The sequence below is a fragment of the Hippocampus bargibanti genome, linkage group LG09, assembly GCF_051943395.1.
Source record: "Hippocampus bargibanti isolate YZ-2025 linkage group LG09, ASM5194339v1, whole genome shotgun sequence".
Taxonomy (NCBI): domain Eukaryota; kingdom Metazoa; phylum Chordata; class Actinopteri; order Syngnathiformes; family Syngnathidae; genus Hippocampus; species Hippocampus bargibanti.
Genome location: NC_142742.1, coordinates 5,162,373 through 5,181,843, shown reverse-complemented (window position 1 = coordinate 5,181,843; position 19,471 = coordinate 5,162,373). Strand labels below are relative to the sequence as shown.

The 19,471-nt window shown below is 40.0% G+C and overlaps 1 protein-coding gene across 6 annotated transcripts in view; it reads left to right on the top strand.

Annotated features, from left to right (window-relative positions):
- Positions 1 to 223: 223 nt before the first annotated feature.
- meis2a (Meis homeobox 2a) overlaps positions 224 to 19,471 on the top strand; it is a 145,339-nt gene continuing 126,091 nt past the window's right edge. For 2 of the 6 annotated variants that reach the window (XM_089003978.1, XM_089003974.1), the window contains exons 1-6: positions 229 to 1,244; positions 1,361 to 1,587; positions 2,428 to 2,569; positions 2,668 to 2,718; positions 2,886 to 2,936; positions 3,390 to 3,539. In XM_089003978.1, the coding sequence (XP_088860104.1) occupies positions 1,233 to 1,244; positions 1,361 to 1,587; positions 2,428 to 2,569; positions 2,668 to 2,718; positions 2,886 to 2,936; positions 3,390 to 3,539 (633 nt within the window). In that variant the 5' untranslated portion in view covers positions 229 to 1,232. Of the gene's footprint in view, positions 1,245 to 1,360; positions 1,588 to 2,427; positions 2,570 to 2,667; positions 2,719 to 2,885; positions 2,937 to 3,389; positions 3,540 to 19,471 lie in introns of all 6 variants that reach the window. The other 4 variants (XM_089003980.1, XM_089003976.1, XM_089003975.1 and 1 more) reach the window with 4 other exon arrangements.

The following is a 19,471-nucleotide window of genomic DNA, read 5'->3' as shown; positions in this document are numbered from 1 at the left end:
TATATATATATATATATACTGTATATATTTGTGTGTGCAATAAGTAGACACATGTTTAGATTTCTATGTTTATATGTATATCATGTATACACAAATGTGCATGTAGTGAGTGTTGCATGTTGCAAAAGTGTTCGGTGTTGTGTTGCCACCATCCAAACGTGGATCCCAAAAGTATTTTGGGTGGGTGGGGAGAGAGAGTTTTGGAAAGTAAGAAGGGGGAGGGGGGTCGGTGGAGCAGGAGAAGAGGAGGAGGCAGAGAAGGAGGAGCAGGTTAGTGTGTCTCCAACGACACACAGTACACACACGTTAGGAAAGAAGAGTGGCTCTCCCTCTCTCTCGCGTGGGAGATCTCTTCGCCTTGCCTTGGCGCAGCACCACTGGCTGAGGCCAGCACGCCACTTCCGGGTTCCGTCATTACGCTCGCCCACCGCTCGGTGCGCTCGGCGCGCTTGGTGCGCTCACTCAGTGTGTTCGGAGGACGCGAGCCGGCCGCCAAGCTGACAACACTCGCTGACATTCATTCAACTCACCAGCCGAGCTACCAAGTCAGGCAGCACCAACCAAGCAAAAGCGACGGACCTGGACAGACAATTTTTTAAATCATTCTTTCCCAGTTTGTTTTTATTTATTTTTTTTTTACCCTCCTCCCTCGCCGTCCTCGCAAAAGAAGTCCACACTGGGGCGAAGCAGACATTTAAAGGAGACAGAAGAGGACTTACGAGGGGAGGACACAGAACTAACACCCTCGGCACCCGAGAAAAAAAACAAGAAGGGAGAGAGTGAGCGAAGGAGAGAGAGAGAGAGAAGGCGAAAGAGAGAGAGAGAGAAAACTTGAACATCATCGCCGAGCGTCATTCATTCATTACCTTGACAACCTCTGGCTTTGATTGACAGCCGGAGTGGCAAAAAGCCATGATAGAAGCGACAGTTGACTTTACGCGACGCTCGTTGACGGGCCAATTGTAAAGCTTCCAACGTATTTTTTTGGGACACTTTCAAAAATATATATTTTTTTCTTCGGGAGGACAATCGGATGCGACGATTTCGGCGTAATCGCTTTGGCGAATAAGGACAATTCGCCCAAAACCAAATAAAAAGTTAGTCGACTTAAAGAAGGAGGCAAGAAAGAGACAGCTGGGATTTTTTGTTTTTGCCCTACGTGGACGAGAGGGATATTAAATATTGCACACACAAAAATCAGCACGGCATATTAGGGAGTTTACCAGAGCCTGATGGCGCAAAGGGTAAGTACTTCTCCGTTTTTCGGTCACCACCAGAAGCACCAAACTCCCCCGTCAACAGCGCCTAAAAGTCCCAAAACCCGGCGCTAACTTCTCTCCCGTTCCGTCTATCCCCCCAGTACGACGAGCTGGCCCACTACGGGGGCATGGACGGCGTATCGGCGTCCATGTACGGGGACCCACACGGACCCCGGCCGCTCCCGCAGGTCCACCACCTCAACCACGGACCGCCGCTCCACGCCAGCCAGCACTACGGAGCCCACGCTCCGCACCCTAACGTTATGCCCACCAGCATGGGCTCCGCCGTCAACGACGTCCTAAAAAGGGATAAGGATCAGATTTATGGGTAAGCTGCATGCTTTGAGTCTTTTTTTTTCTTCCATTTTTAGTTTTTTCTCTCAAATTGAAACGAAGACTTTTGCGCGTTTTATTTTGGAAGGGCGAAAACACTTTTGGTCACAAGTATAACAAGAGCTCTTAGACTATAGTGTAAAATAAATAGAATACGCCAATCATTAGAAAATATTAATCTAATGTATGCGACTTTGGTAAATGTACTTAAAAAAACAAATGGAATCTTCGTTATTTTTTAAAACGTGCAATGGCGAAAACGTCTCTCAGCATGCATTGACTGATTTTTATAAATCACGTCGTGCCCACTTGTGCACGTTTTTTTCCATGCAAACGTTTCCGAGTGTGTATTTAAAACGCACGGCGTTAAATAAGTTGACACGTTTCACTACTTTTGTCATTTTTAAAGCACGCCGAAGCGAGTTCGAAGACTCGAGTTCATTGTATTTTCAGATCTCAGCGCCATAAGCAATTTAGAAAAAAAATCCCCCCTCACTGATAAATATACACGTAAATAATACTAAAAGTATTTTCTCCCCGTCGTGTGTGTGTGTGTGTTTCACTTTTGTGTTGCACTTCTCACGCTTGTCACGGTGCACTTAAGAAAACGTCAGTCTCCGCCATGTCGATCAATGAGAGGTTAAAATGTGCTTAAAAGCAGCTTATCTTTATTAAAAAAGACTAACACCGTGCAAGGTTTTAAAAGTGGGTAATAGTTTTTTAGGGGCGTTTGACAAATAATTAAATGTGTTTAAAAAAAGTGTTTGGATGCATGCTGGTGCGTTCACGGGTTCTCGGTACTCACTCAAGTCTGTATTTGTTCGCCTCTGTCCAGGCACCCCCTTTTCCCATTGCTGGCTTTGGTTTTTGAGAAATGCGAACTGGCGACGTGCACGCCGAGGGAACCCGGAGTGGCTGGGGGAGATGTGTGCTCCTCGGATTCCTTTAACGAGGACATCGCCGTGTTCGCTAAGCAGGTCCACAAACCGACACGAGCACCTCCCAAAAATATATTTCTCCCCCCTATAAACGTTGTAGATATTCACCAAACTTTCTCTTATTGTTGACTTTTTAGGTCCGTGCAGAAAAACCTTTATTTTCATCAAATCCCGAGTTGGACAATTTGGTAAGTCCACTTTGGAGTGTCTATGACGATAACAGTATTTATATTGTCATTAAAACAACATGTCATGTCGCTTTAAATATCAATATAAATTATCTTCCAATGATTGTCACATGATAACAAGTGTTACTCTTTTTTCTTGATATTATTTTTATTTCCATGTGTTTCAGATGATACAAGCCATACAAGTATTACGGTTTCACCTCTTGGAATTAGAAAAGGTAAACATTACTTTTTTTGCATATTAATTAGAAAGTGTTGAATATAAAGATGGTCTGTGGACGACGTTTCGGAATAAAGAGTCATATTTAATGCAAGGGCAGCTATTTCAGAAGCTCAAGTAACAATCGGTGTTCAATTAAGCCTCTTTGGTTCATGTTATTGATCCGCTATCTGTTTTCAACGCTGCCACTTTAAAACGTCCCCCTTGCGTTTTATTTATTTATTTTTAGATGATGGTTTTGAATCCTTATTTGTCCTTTATTTGCTTGCGCTTTGTTAACTTGTTGCTAAATGTCTCGGGAGAATAATCATAAAGCAACAGTTTGCTTATTGTTTACAAACCCCCGGTTTAATTGGGAGTTATTGTCGAATCGCTTTAAGCGTTCTTCCCATGCACACGCTGAAAAACAAAAATAAAACCGTCGTCATTTGGATTTTCTTTTCCCCTTAAGGTTCACGAGCTTTGTGACAATTTCTGCCATCGGTACATCAGCTGTTTGAAAGGAAAAATGCCAATAGATTTAGTGATTGACGAACGGGACGGAAGTTCCAAATCGGATCACGAAGAGTTGTCTGGCTCGTCGACGAACCTCGCTGATCATGTAAGTAAACGCACCGTTTTCTGATGCATGTTAGCGCGCACGTGTGTGTGTGTGTGTGTCTTGAGCTTTATTTTTGTCATTGTTTAGTGAACAGAACGCGTATTGAAAGTGAGTTTTGAGCCCACAATCGACACGGCTTGTGAGATATTAATTTAACAAAAGACTTGGTTGATGTACGTCAACGCCTCCCTACTCTTTTTATATGAATCAAACGTGTGTGTGTGTGTGTGTTCGAACTCGATTCGACCAGTGTGTGTGTGTGTGTTTTCTCGTGTCTTGCACTGAAACACGGGAACACGACTCGTGAACTCTCGCTGTTTAGTTCTTAAATGTTCGGAAACCTTGTCGATCTTGGACGTTGAACGTAGAGTTCACTTACCGCCTACGCTTTCCGCCTGTGTTGAACGCAACACGTCTTGTTGGCTCTGAAATTCTTTTTCGGTGTTTGGCCTACATATTGAGTCTTAAAATGGTGTGCGCGCTCGTTTATACATGCGGGATGTGCCGGTGGGGTCAAAAGCTAAACGGGCTACAATAGTCTTAGTTATTGTTTTAAGTCTTTTGATTGAGTGCACTCATGCGTGTTTAATACGAGTGTGTGCGTGTGAGTGCGTGCGTGTGTGTATGCGTGCGTGTGTGTGTGTGCGCGCGCGCGCGCCCACTATGGAGAGACAATTACGCGTTAGCCGCTAAGCTTTAGCTTTAGGCCACTATTAAAAATAAGAAAAGGAAAGCGTTAAGGGGAGGGGGTCGACGTCGTCTCCGTGTATGTGTATGTGTGTGTGTGTGTGTGTGTGTGTGTGTGTGTGCGTGTGTGTGTGTGTGTGTCTGTGTGTGTGTGTGTGTGTGTGCACGCGCGCGCGTCTGTGTTTGTGTGTGTGTGCTGGCCTACAATGCAACGCAAGGCATCAATGTCAAGTTCACATTGCTCATGATGCTTCTCTCAGTGACCACCCCTCCTCACTGCTGCTGATGTTAATGTGTTTAATTGTTTCCTATTGATCTTTCCTTTTATTTATTTATTTATTTGTTGATTTATTTATGACATTGCAGTATGCAGTTCTCCTTCCACTCCTCCCGCCTTTACCCTTTCCCTTTTAGTTTTATGACCGGAGGCTCCTTAATGCCGAATTCAATTATAAACACCTATAGCGCAGCATGCAAGTCAAAACTTGACATGTAAAAGTCCGATTCCCGCCGTGTATTTCTGATTGTCGTGTCAGCATCGTCAGTCGTTGTTATTATTGCTGGGTCTGTCTATATGAGTTGAATTGATACAAAAAATAATGTTTTGGTGTCGACTAAGTCACTACTGGGCTTCTATCTGTCAGCTTGGGCACACAGACTTCCACACACAAGCGCTTACGCATAGAGCAGCACCACCATGGTGTATTCATATGCGTGACCATATAGCATGAACTTGCCAAATAGTGAACACTCACTTAGCATTATTGATTCATTCATTCTAAATGTCATATTCCAACATTATTTATGCTTCAGATTTATTTAAGATACTATGAAAAAAAAACAACGTTAAGTCATTGAACGGTTGAGTTGTGGGGCCTTAAACACAAGCTTGCCAAATAGTGAGCCAGTGCTGACTTTTGTTCAACGTAAGTAATCTTATTTGATCAAAATGACCACAATCACTTTACGGTGACTTGTTTTGAAAATGATTTAATGTAATATTTTGAAACCATATTAACTCATTCACGAATTTATTCGGGAATTGTAAATATGACGTCGAGCGCCATTCCCAAATTTGTTTGGGTTTTGGTTTTATCATGCTTGTGTGCCTATAAAGCGCTGGCCAGACATCTGGCAATGTTGTTTCCCCTTCCACAAGGGGGAAGCATTTCCCTTTTTTCTATGTTAGCTCTTTGTTCCAGCTTCAGCTGTCGTTCAAGCGCTATGTAAACCAACATGTATGTATTGCATTGTATTGTGTACAGCTGCCCTCATTTCAAGCTGTTATAACTCCAGACCCATATAATTTAGCAATTAACTATTTTTTTTAATGATGAAAGAAGAGTGTCAAAGGTTTCTTACACTGCATTGGATGTTTATGTCGTCCTAAAAGTCAATATTCTGTGGGTCCTGGAATACGAGTGACAATGACAAAAACCCTGGCACTGGAGTGCACACATTTTTTTGCACGTTTGGCAGTGATTGAGTTAATTTTCACCCCCAAGTGCTACGAACGATCACCGGCTATGCTATTGAACACCGATCGAGATCCCTCACGTCCACTTTTCTCCGTTTTGCATTTTTAATCGGCGGAGCCCTCCCCGGGCGCCTGCGTCTCATGTGGTGGAAGTTGGTTTTGGTGAAAATGATGAGGAGGGTGCGTATGTTCTCATGTTCTTTTCCCTGCCGTCTTACCTCCCCCGTTTCCTCTTACCTGACAGCGCCGCAAGAAGGCACACTTTTTATTTACAACCCCCGCCCACCCCCCCGCGATTGGATTACGGAAAGGGGACGAGAGGATTTTGCTGACACTGTTGATTTGGTGACTGTTTCTACTAGTGGAGCCCACCCAGGACTTATCCCGCTCCCCTTTCGACTTTAGACCGACCCCATCCCATGTAAAATGGGTTAAAATAGAGGTGCTAGCTCTCTCTTGTGTCGTCTACGTCATGACATTTCCGCTCTGTTCTTCAATTAGGCACAACAAAAAAGGCTTTGAATCTCATCGTCTTACTTTTTGAGGGCCTGGCGGGGTTGTCGCAGCTTTGTTTTTGGAGAGCCTTCCTCGGGAAAGGTAGATAGGAGTTCCCATGGAGGTTACGCTCATGCTTATCTTGACGCTGCATGGCTGGAAAGTGGTGGGAGTGAACGGGGTGGAGGTGGGGGGGGGGGGGTGTCGCTGTTTACATTGGATTTTCGGCAACAGGCATGGAACTGGTGAAGACATTGTGAGCTCACTTGGAAGTGAAGTGAAGTGTGTTGCCATCGTACAGTTTTGGTGTGTTTGTTGCTCGATGTGGCCAGCAGGCGATGATGTCACTGCCTGGTCAAAACGGATTCCACCATCAGATGGTTTTATAGCTTGATTGAAGTGGTTTTCAAATGTTTTAAACCAAATACCACTGGAAAAAAATACTCTGTATCCTTTCATGACTTGCTTTAAAATACAGAAGCGTACCTAATGTGAGGCAGAGAATAACTTCCAAAAAGGTTTCCTTCATTTTGCCATTGGAGCATTATGAATACCGTATTTTCCGGTGTATAAGGCGATGTTAGCGCTCACTAAACATAGTCCAAAAATGTTTCAATGTTTTTGTACCGCACCCCCAACGAATGGTGTATTTTCAAACTTTTTCCACATGTAAGGCAATGAGTGAAAAAAAAAATAAATTTCATTTATAAGCGGCTTTCAAAACTCTTAAGGACACTTTACAGTCACGGTATAGTCCAACAGCACGAAACAGGCTTCTGATTGGCTGCCGTGCCGAGTATGCAAATTGCCAAACGAACGTTCGCAACAATGTCTTTATTTATTTATTATTTTTTTTTTGCGATTAGTCGTCTTATTGTGTTTCAAGTTGTGAAAAATCGGGCAGGCAACTTTATGGCCGGGCAGGCAACTTTTCAGAGTTGTCCACCCTAGTGTCCGCTAACTTTTTGTCATGAATTTCAGACACTGATGTAATATATGAATATATAAAAGTCTTAAAAATATAAGGCACTACCGGCATACAAGTCGTAGGGTCATCTTTTGAAGAAAGTCAATATATATAATAATATAATAATAGTCCCCATACACCTGAAAATATGATAATTTTCAATTATTACAATTACAATTTGGTATTTTCAAATCCCACCTGAAAACCCATCTGTTTAAAATTGCTTTCAATGTCTAGTTCTATTTGCTTTTTTATTATTTATCATTTTACTATGGTTTTATTGTTGTGTGCTTTCATTTTATTGTAAAGTGTCCTGTGTGTTTTGAAAGGCGCTTGAAATTAAATGTATTATTATCATTATTATTATTATTAATAATAATAATAAAAATAATAATAATAATAATAGTACATCATTTTCTGGTGTATAAGGCACACTGGCGTATAAGCCGCACCCTCAATGAATGGTGCATTTTCAAACTTTTTCCACATATAACGCGCACCTTCAATGAATGAAAAATAAAAATTCATAATATATATAAATATATAAAAGTTTTCCAAATATAAGGCACACCCACATTATAAGGTGCTTCAGTAGAGGTCAGGGTTCTTTCTTTTGAAGAAAATCTACGCTTTTGGGTGCGGCTTATACACCGGACAGTATGGTAGATATATTTGAAACATGAGAAGCATTTGAGGAAAATAATGACAAATAAATACTTGACTGATGAATTCAAACTTGTAAGTATTGCTCGCAAAGGTTACACATTGAAATGGGAACCAAAATGGCCGAAAATTATAAAACCTCGAAAAGATGACATTCAAATGCGATAAGCTTTGCAGCATGATTCAATGTTAAACATAACTGAACTCTCTTTTAATTTTTTTTTAACAGGGAACTGGCATACGACAGACTTTTTTTCCAACTTTTGCATACTGTCTGCATACGCTATCAGGTTATCGAAATGGGTACCATGCAAAAAAAAACAAAACAAAACAAGCCGGTTTGTTTTAGCATTGAGTCAAACTTGGCCACGATTTGGTCTGCGAAAACATCCCAAAATATGTCTGCGTCCCAAATCAACATTGTCAAGTAAACAAAACGGCGCCCTATTTTTTTTTATCCAGTGTCATATTGCTATGTAGTTGAGACTCGCCTTACATTTCCCATTTGATTAGCGCTCCGTGGGCCTGTTGGGAGCCATATGTAATCATCATGGCTGCAAGCGAGAGAGAGGAGGAGAGGGAGAGAGACTCTACTCACTTGTTGCACACTGCGCACCCTTTCCCAGCGCCTCTTGAAACACGCTTGAATGCACGTATGTTCAGTATGTGAGTTTTTTTTTTTTTTAAGATGAAACTTTTGGAGGTAATGACAGACATCGCTTAACGTCATTTGTCTGTTTTTATTTGCACCACTTTGCACCTTGGAAAAAAAAACTCCCTCCAGTGAATCCCCTCAAGCGTCATCATTATCATAACTTTTTATTGAAGGTATTTGAAAAGGAGCCTTGATTTATTTATGGGCAATTATGGTACGTTGTAATTTGTGGCATATGGGTGCAAAAGGTAACATTGCGTTATTCAAATATATAAAAAAAAGTATGCGTAAAAAAAGTATTTTATATATATATATATATATATATATATATATATATATATATATGTATATATATATGTATATATATATATGTGTGTGTGTATGTATATATATATATATATGTGTGTGTGTATATGTATGTATATATACAGTAAAGTCTCGTTATATCGATATCGGATATATCGATAGTCCCGGTTATATCGATACTATTTCGATGCACGCACGGAGAAAATTACATGCAAACAGGGTCGGATATATCGATAGTCCCGGTTATATCGATATTTTTTCGGCCTCCCTTGAATATCGATATAACGAGACTTTACTGTATATATACATACATACATATATACACACACATATATATATATATATATACATACACATATGTATGTATATGTGTATATATATGTGTATGTATATATATATATATATATATATATATATATATATATATATATATATATATATATATATATATATATATATAATTTGTATTTTTTTCTGTATTTGTTTCTTTTTTTAAGTCAATTTAAAAAGACCGAGCTGCTTTGCTTTGTCAGAATAAAAGCATGATGAATTATTAGCTGCCCAGTTAAGGAAGCCATTTATTATTCGTCATAATTGAGGGTGTGGGTGTTATAACACTCAGCTGTTCAATTGGCGCGCACATGCACCTTTGTGAGCCGTATGTAATTATCCCCTCCCCCCTCCCCTACGTGTATATGCCATGTGGCAAGATGCGTCTTGAAATATTAGCCGACAGTATGATTTATGAGCCGACGTGTGTGTGTGTGTGTTTGTAGTGTGTCAGCGGTTCCGTACACGATCAGCGGCGGATGCCCATAACCTCTCCACCTCCCTCCTTGCAACTATCTGGGGAATTTAAAGGAAATTCAATGACGCCGCTAAATCAATTTTCGCCGAAATTCCAAGGCATGCGGGCATAGCGCGCAAGTAGCAGGTGTTTGGAAATGCGAGATCAGGGATTCGTCTTCCTGCTTTTGTTTCTTCTTGATGATCCGAGTCGGAGCTCTCTGAAGTGGAACCTTATCTGAACCTGGTTGACTTTTAAGTTGCCATTTCAAAACAGTTTTCCCATCATTTGTGTTGAGACAGGGTGTTCCAGGTTTTGCATGGTTGACATTTGTGACATATTTTCTGGTCCTACAATTTACAAATACTGCCCCCTCGTGGAAGGGAAAAAACATTGCCAGAGGTCTGACCAGCGCTTTATCGGCACCTTAGCAAGAAAAAAACTAAACCCGAAGAAAGACGTAGAGAATAGCGCTCTACGTCACACAATCAATTTCAATTCCGGAGTAAATTCGGGAATGGTAGCAAATGAGTTAATGTGCTTTTTTTTAAAACCAAATTTAATGTTGTGCAGCTCAAATTTTGGCTATTCTAAAACCATGTTTTTGGCGGTTTGTCGTGGGGGCGGGGTTATATATTTGTCAGGCTGTGTGGATAATTGGTATTTCAATTCATTTCAGTGGGCTCAAGATAATTACACATCCAAATGTTATGAGTTACAAGTATGGCCACGGAACAAATTAAAGCTCTAAGTCAAGGCACCAGTGTAATTACAACTCGTATTACGACAGCAAAAGGCAACCCACCCCCCTGAGACTTTGCTCCTTTTGCATCAAGCCCCTCGCGCCCAAACGCCCACCCCAGCCTGTTGTGTTGTGTATTTGCACGCCGCCATTTCCTTCCATATTCCTCCTGCGCTTTTGAAGACAATTAGCGGCGAATACGTTTTTCTTAATTACACCCTTTCTTTAGGGAATATTCGCAGCGTACCTCCGTATATGCCCTCTTGTTGTTGTTCGTCGCTCCTGCCTGCCGCTGGTTCGCTTGTTGTGTAGATTGACTGTTTGGCTGACACGCACAACTTGTTTGAACTTTAACACACTCACAGGGCCCGCGACAAAATGCTCGTGTATGTTTGTGTTTGTGCGGCGTCTGATGATGATGATGATGATGATGATGCCGCTGCTGCGCCCTCCTCTCTGAGAGAGGGCGCCGTAAATAATTGATGAGGGAAGGAGAAAGAGGGCTTTTGTCGAGTGCACAAAGTTACAACGTGCGTTGTGATGTGTTTTGTAGACTGGCTTGTGACTTAGGGTATTTATTTATTTATTCACTTATTTATTGATTGATTGATTGATTGATTTTTATTGATTTCTTTATCTATGTATTTCTTTATTTATTTATTTATTCATTTTTTACTTATTATGATTACATTGTTTATTTATTTGTGTATTTGTTTATTTATTTATTGTGGCTGATCTGAATTTCTTAATTTGAAAAATAAAATGTAAATAAAGTATTATTATTATCATTCCTATCAATGTTATTGTTATTAGTAATATTAATAATACTATTTTTTTGTTTATTTATTTATTGTGGCTGCCCTGGTGTGCTTGTGCCGTATTGCAGACTTTGAAAGGGTACTTTATGTATTTATGTATTTATGTATTTATTTATTTATTTATTTATTCTTTTTATTATTATTATTATTATTATTATTATTATTATTATTATTATTACTATTATTGTGATGACATTGTTTATTTATTTGTGTATTTGTTTATTTATTTATTGTGGCTGATCTGAATTTCTTAATTTGAAAAATAAAATGTAAATAAAGTATTATTATTATTATCATTCGTATCAATGTTATTGTTATTAGTAATTTTAATAATACTATTTTTTTTAATTTATTTATTGTGGCTGCGCTGGTGTGCTTGTGCCGTGTTGCAGACTTTGAAAGGGCACGTTATTTATTTATGTATTTATCATTTTATTTTATTGTATTTTATTGTATTTCATTGTATTTTATTGTATTTCATTGTATTTTATTGTATTTTATTTATTTATTTAACTATTCAATTATTTAATTATTTAATATTTAATTATGTAATTATTTATTTGATTATTTAATTATTTATTTATCTGATTATTTAATTATGTAATTATTATTATTATTATGATTTTTATTATTATTATTATTATTATTATTATTATTATTATTATTACACCACAAACAGCCAAGAAACAGAAAATAGCCCTTAAAAAATGTGAAGAACCAACACTGACAATGTTTAGCATTCTAACGTTACTAAAACAATGTACAGTGAAATTGAAGTACTTTGTCGTACTTCTACATATGCGTCACAGCATTTTTTCCCCCATGACATTTACATTTGGATTGACTTCACTGCTGGCGTCATATTCCATTTGTTTGCAGCATAACAGTTGTATGCTGCTTCACCATGCTTGTTTGAAACTCTGGCTTCCGCTAATTGATTCAATATAATGCTTAGCGCAAAGATTTCCTCCCCCTAAAATGTTTTTCTACCCTCCCGTAGGACAGTGTGGACTTGTTTAGCTTGATAACATTCGCCAATACACGCATTATAGTGAAAAGTACGATACGTTTGTGTCAATATTTGCTATGTAATTAGCCACTGTTTCGACCTTCATCGTAGAAAGAAGTGACTTATCGTTGTCCTGGAATGTTTAGCCACTCGTGGTACAATGAAACCTCAGTGTTTCATTATTTTTCAACATTTCCATGATGAGTGAGTGATTGTGATAACACGAAAGGCACTTTGTTTTGATATCGCCTCTGCTATGGTTGTGCTTATATGTGGAAAGAATCCTCCCTAGTTGGACGAATCACAAAACAACAAAACAACGCAAAATGTTCATTTCCCTTTCTCAGCATTAACTGCAGTTTGCCTTTGAATTTGATTCAGTGGCGGCGCCATTAAAGATGACACACGACTCGCACAACGCTAGGCGAATTAAGTCTGATCGATTTTGCTGCATTAAGGACGCGTCCGGGCAGGCTTCGCTGGAGTGCGGCTGACTCTGAGCTTTCCAAGTGGAAGCCGGTCATTTTCTACCTCCCCCGCTGAGCCCGCCGTTGCTTAATTACATGCAAGCTGCCCTTCATCCCTCGCGTGATGAAGACGCAAACGGATTATTTTGGGAAGCGTCCTGCTTTTTAACGCGGCGTTCCCACGGGCGTTTGAATGTTCGATCAAAACCAGCAATGCGCTCATCAACAGTGTGTGTAAATCCTGTGCCTTTTTTGGGGGCGCGTGTGACTGCCGCTGCTCACCCACAGGAAAAAAAAAAAACTTATGCTGTGACTTTGAGAGTTTTGAAAGGTGCTTATAAATGAAATGTATTATTATTATTATTATTATTATTATTAAATAAGCATCTGTATTGATTGCGTCGTGAAAGCCACTGGGGCGAAATGAAATGTGTAGTATCCATGCGGACATTGGCACAATATTGGCAAAGAGTCATCCATCTTGTGAAAACATAAAAAAAAGATGAAAAAGAAAGGAGTCAAAGTAACCCAGTAAATATGAAGTTATAGAGCTCAACAGTATCTTTTTCAAGCTTAAAATTGTTATTTAATCATCTGTCTGTCTGTCTTTCTAGCTTCCGAGCTAGCTAGCTTGCTAGCTATCTAGTTAGCTAGCTAGCTGTCTATCTTTCTATGTATATAGCTGGCTATGTAGCTATCTAGCTATTTAGTTGCCTAGTTACCTAGCTACATAGCTACCTAGCTGTCTAGCTATCTAATTACCTAGCTATCTAGCTACGTATGTATTGATTTCTTTAAGCATGTATTTATGCATCTATTTATTTGTTTGTCAATTAATTAATTAATTTATTATTGTTTTTAGTTTGTTTTTTGTTTTGGTTCAGCAAAGCCCATTTTCCAATCATTTATGTTTATTTATTTGGGGGGGGGGGGAAATAGTTAATTCCAAAGTTATATGGGCCTGGGGTTGTCTGAGCTTGAAATGGGGGCGTCTGTACAAAAGGCAAATGCTGCCGCCTTGTGGGAGCGAAAAACATTGCCAGAGTTCTGACCAGCGCTTTATCGACACCCCACAAGAAAAATCAAAACCCAAACAAATTTGGGAATGGCGCTCCACGTCATATCATATTTCAATTCCCGAATAAATTGGGGAATGGCCGTGAATGAGTTAATGCGTCAGGCCTTGATTTCAACCCACTGAAAACCAAGCCAGGGCAAGCTGAAATTGACTTGTAAGTCATTGTATGACCGCTGTATGACCTCCCCGACAACAGACTTTAGTCGAGTGTATCAGAGCGTTTGCCCATCAATGGCCCAGAAAGTGAACTGAGGGGCCGACCACTTTCCTCACTTTCCCCCTGGGCTCACTTTGAAGGCCTAAAATCTCTGCACGGGGTTTCCTTGTCGCGTCCCTCTTGTGAGGAACCTTCCAAGCTTTCCCACCCACTCCACCATCAAGCGAACAGCCGAGAGAGCCTTGCATGCAGGCGAAGGGGGCGTTCGAGAGCCTTGTGTAGTTGTCTGCGACCCTTTTAACAGATGGAGGCCGGCAGCCGCTCGTCTCATCGCCTCCATTTCCTCCCGCTAAAATTTCATATGATCCGGAACTGCCGTCCACCATGACAGCTTACTCCAGCACAGACAGGCTACTCATTTTAGATTGTATTGGATTGGATATATAGTGATACCTCGGTTTACGAACCCCTTGGCTTACTCACTTTTTGGTTTACGAATGTTAAATTTATGAAAATGTTACCTTGGCATACAAACTATTTTTCGGGATACACACGGACTTGCCACAATGAGTGATGTTAGTTCGCGAACGAGCACTTTCTCTAAAAGTAAATGGCAGCCGGCTTGTTTTGGTCCTCTATACCCCGCCCCCAGTCTTCGGTTAAAGCCACGTGATTGGTCAAGAACGCAGCAGTGAGGGGAGGCGGTTTAAACATTAAAGAGACAGGCAGACGACAGAGAGAGAGAGAGAGTGACAAAATGGATAGTAAACAGTGAAATTTGGACTCGTTTCAACTTTGGTAGTTCAAAGGCAGAGTGTGGACTGCAAGGTTAAAATTCCCATCAATCATCATCAATTCCCATCACTAGCCAGGGAACCAGCTATTAATGATGTTTCTAGTGTGTCTGCTTGCATTTGTTGCTTTTGCAATATCACAACATCCAAGATGTACAACCCAGAGCTCCTTCAGACACTTTATGCAAAAAGCTATCCATTCCATCAAGTCATCCACGACCATCACAAAGGTAAATAAAACGACTTTATTAAATAGTACAGTTTATTTCTTTAATTATAATAACATAGCACATGTATTATACATAAAATAATGTGTATTTTGTGTAGTTTTAAGGCTTAGCAAATTAGAAAGTAGAAAATATTTTTTTTATGGGGACCTGGGAACATATTATTCTCATTTTAATGGTTTCCTATGGGAAATTATTTTTTGGGATACACACTTTTCGCCTTACACACTCTGTTTGGGAACCAATTAAGTTCGTAAGCCAAGGTATCACTGTACCTTTACATTTCACAGCAGCAAAGTTATGAAAGGAAGAGCAAAGGAAAGAAAGAAATAGAAAAACTAAATACAGGAGCTACTGGAAAGGCGGCCACTCTTCCGGCGCCATCTTGAAGTCAAAAGAACAAAGAAAAACCTAAATAACAAATAATATGACAAAATAAAGAAACATTCTTCAGCCCCTTTGTGACATGAAGCAGTTTTAGATGAAAGAGGAGAGTATCAAAGTGTCCTTTTCAGCAGTGGATCAGGGACGTCATGGTGGAATGTGCACGTCTACTACAAGCTAAATGTTGAAAGTAAACACGCAGCTGGAGCTCCATTGACGAAAAGAGATTGTCTCACATCTCCTGGCCCATGTAAATCCGCTTCAATTCAAAATTCAATTGCGCAAAAAAATACTATTTTGCTGGATGTTACAGTTTCCTCCTTGTTTGAAAATGTCTTACAAAGTGGGGGTAAAAAAAATGGCATGGCGGGAATTGAGAAGTGAGTTGAGGTTTGCGGGAAACCTCGTTGCAGGCCCGTGTTTGTTTGCCTTGGTCCTCACTCAAGGGGCCCTCCTCAGTCGGGGGTACTCGAGCAGAGTCAACCTCACATTTGAATTTAAAGGACAATCGACACCATTTTTTTAGTTCCTAACTGACATCAGAAAAACGTTTTATAGCATCTAAAATACCCAAAAGACGCAGGCTGATTTTTTTAGTTAAATGCAAAACACCAATAAAAATGAGTTAAAGTCTCTCAAAACTACTTCAAAATGACCTCGGAGATGCCGAGTTTCAGAAGGTCCCGCCCCCTTGTTCGTGACGTCACTTCAGGACAGCTTGCCTTGCTTTGGAATCAAAACAATGGCTTCAGATTCGGAGAAGATGCTTTCTTGTTACTCATCCAGTTATGAATATGATTCAAAAAGTTCCGAAGAGGAAAGCATAAATGTTTGCAATCGATTAAAGAAATCCTTCCGGATCATTTTGAGACGTCTGGACTGCAATGTAAAGTGTCCGGGAAAATGCCCAAGATGGCGCCCAAGCTCCATTGGAAATGGGCTGATTTGTCTGCCGGGAATTTGTGTCAACTAGTATCAAATAGTAGTCTTGGTGCAACACACAATGAATCACCATCACATTATTTATGTTTTCCTTCTAATTTCGCCATCAACACGGATTAACACGAAGTTTTCAGACCAAACAAAGTACCCAAAATGCATTGTGTGTCGCTTTCTCGGTCAGGGGCGTTCCCTCCGTGACGTCACGTCAGGCATCGTCATCAACTCGAAAACAAGACTTCCTGAATATTCAGCGCGAGTCTTAAAACGTAAAACATAGCTATATGGGGTGGAATCTTTGTAAAATACGCTCAGTGGAAGTCATTTGAAGTGATTTTACAAATTATGGACACAACTTGTCGGGAGCCGTCGGTTGTCCTTTCAGTCACTGAGATCTTATTTTTTTTCTTCGCGACATCCCCAAACGGTATCGGCTAGCGATTTTTAGGCGAATGACGCCGTCGGTCAGTCTGAAATGGCGGAGGAAATTCCAACCCGAGTCTGCCGTCATGTGGCACTGATAAAGCCTTTCCTGTAACAGCCGGAGTAGCCGGCTTCCTCGTGGGCTAGGGGGAAGGTTGGAAGGAGGCAGGGAAAATTGAAGAGAAGGTGAAGTCATCTTACGAGCCAGTTTGCACGTGGTCATGAAAAACATTTACATGATAGCTGCCGAGATCATGAAAAAAACATTCTGATGAACCTGGCCAAGGAAAAGTAAGACGGGTCATTTTTACTTGGGACTACGTACAACTTAGGACTCATCTTTGTCATTGATTTAAAGAACAACCGGCGTCTCCGGAAAAGTTGTGTCCATAATTTGTGAAATGGCTTCAATTGACTTCTACTGAGCATATTTTACCAAGATTCCACCGCATATAGCTATATTTTACGTTTTAAGACTCGAACTGAATATTCTGCAGTCTTGTTTTTGAGTTGGTGACGAGTCCGTATGTGACGTCACTAAAGGACCGCCCTTGACCGTAATAAAGACGCTTTGTAGCGGTCCTTCCATCACGTCAATGTATTTTGCTGTACTTGTGTTGTCTGGGGACCTCGTGTTGCATCCAAAAGCCGCCAGAAGGCCAGAAGAGGGCGTCCAAGCGCCATATAAGGAATTTATCAGCCTGTGGAAACGGGGGTGGCCAACGGAGGTCGCCATTTTGTGCCTCTTTTGGGAGAGATTTTCCCCCAACGTTGCCTCAAAATGACACGGAAGTACTTCTTTAATCGATGGCAAACATTTATGCTTTCCTCTTCAGAACTATTTGAATCATATTCATAACTGGATGTGTAACAAGAAAGCATATTCTCCGAATCTGAAGCCATTGTTTTAATTCACTAGCAATGCAAGACGTCTGGTGTGACGTCATGAACTGGGGGCGGGACTTTCTGAAAATGCCCAATTCGCAGCTCAATTTTTTGGAGATTTTGGACACTTGAAGTCATTTTTATTTGTGTTTTGCATTTGACTAAAAATATCATACTGCGTGTTTTGGGTATTTTAGATGCTATAAAACGTTTTTCTGGTGTCAGTTAAAAAACAAAAAAGTGACGTCGGTTGTCCTTTAAATCAGATTTTACAAAAGCGCACATTCATGTTTCCTGATTGGTTCATGCTTATGTATGTTTACGCTTTGACGACTTGTGCTAGCTTGTCCAAATGGCAATTGTCCGTTCGGTTGAGGCAAATTTATTCAAATTCATATACGGAATTTTTGGGTCTATTAGCTAACTGTTAGCTAGCTATCTAGCTCGTTGTCCATCTATTTGAGTTACTTCCGGGTTGAATGAACGCTGGCGTGTGTGGCTGCCGCTGCTCACACACAGGAAACCTGGTCCTGTTACTGTAAAGTGACCTTGAGAGTTTTGGAAGGCGCTTATAAATGCAATGTATTTGTATTATTATTGTTATTAGCTATTTTTCGGATTGTTCCAATTTTGTAAGAATTTGAATAAAATGTCAACAAAGAACTTTCAGGTTCATTGTTATGTACGTTTACGCCTTGACGACTGCGTTAGCTATTTTACGGTTGTTCCAATTTTGTAAGAATTTGAATAAAATGTCAACAAAGAACTTTCAGGTTCATTGTTATGTACGTTTACGCCTTGACGACTGCGTTAGCTATTTTACGGTTGTTCCAATTTTGTGAGAATTTGAATAAAATATCAACAAAGGTTTTCAGGTTCATTCGTATGTACGTTCACGCTTTGACGACAGCGTTAGCTATTATACGGATGTTCCAATTTTGTGAGAATTTGAATAAAAAGTCAACAAAGAACTTTCGGGGAATTTTATTTGTTTCTTACCGACCTATTTGGCTACTAAGCTAGCTAGTTCACCTGAAATCTGCTGTTTCTATGTTGGAGGAAGCCATAACATTTTGGTTGAGGATGTGCGGTATTAGCCATTGTTTAGTAGTTGACAACTAGTTTCAAATTCACATTATCACGACCTACAATACTGCATTATGAATAACTTAATTTCAAAAGGAACAAATTTAAAACAAATAAACACAATAATAAGAAAAATAAACTGGACCAAAAGTTAACATACAGGACTGCGTTGCTTAGCTCGCTAGCTAATAGATGCGAAATTCCCCTTGCGTTCCTGAATTTGTGTATAGCTTAACTGTACCTTGGTTTGACTTTCCAATCTTCATTTAACATTCAAACAAGTTTTGAAAAATATATACAAGGTCGATTTTGCTTGAATATTGTATAAGTAATTAGCCGCTATGCTAGGAAGATGGTATTCCACCACTGACTCGTATTGTTGGGTCTTGGCTGAGGCCTACTCTCTGGATGAGTCCCATTCTATTTCTCAACCTACATTTATGAAAGTGAATGTCGTGTGTGTGTGTGTGTGTTTCTGTGTGTGTGTGTGTGTATTCCTTTTTAGCCTCTGTGGGTGTGTGCACATTTTTGGCAGATTAGCAGGAGAATCACTGTCATATCTTATTTTCTCTCCTGACAGCGGTAATGATTAATGGCGGCTGTGGTGTGGTTAGACGTTTTACCTCTGTATTTCGCACCTGACACGGAAGTCTCGCTCGGTAGTGTTATTACAACAAAAAAAAAAAAAAAAGTGAACTGACACAAAAGTGAACATAGCATGTGTGTGTCGACAATTACTGAGCTGAGCTTGTCATGCAGGACACAGAATTGCAAGCAATCTGTTCTCATGATTTAATGAAGCACATTTTTGACTTATCGCCAGATGCTGTAGTGTTTTTTTTCCGCCTTGTTTTTGTCGTGCTTGTGTCGTTGGTCAATGATGAGT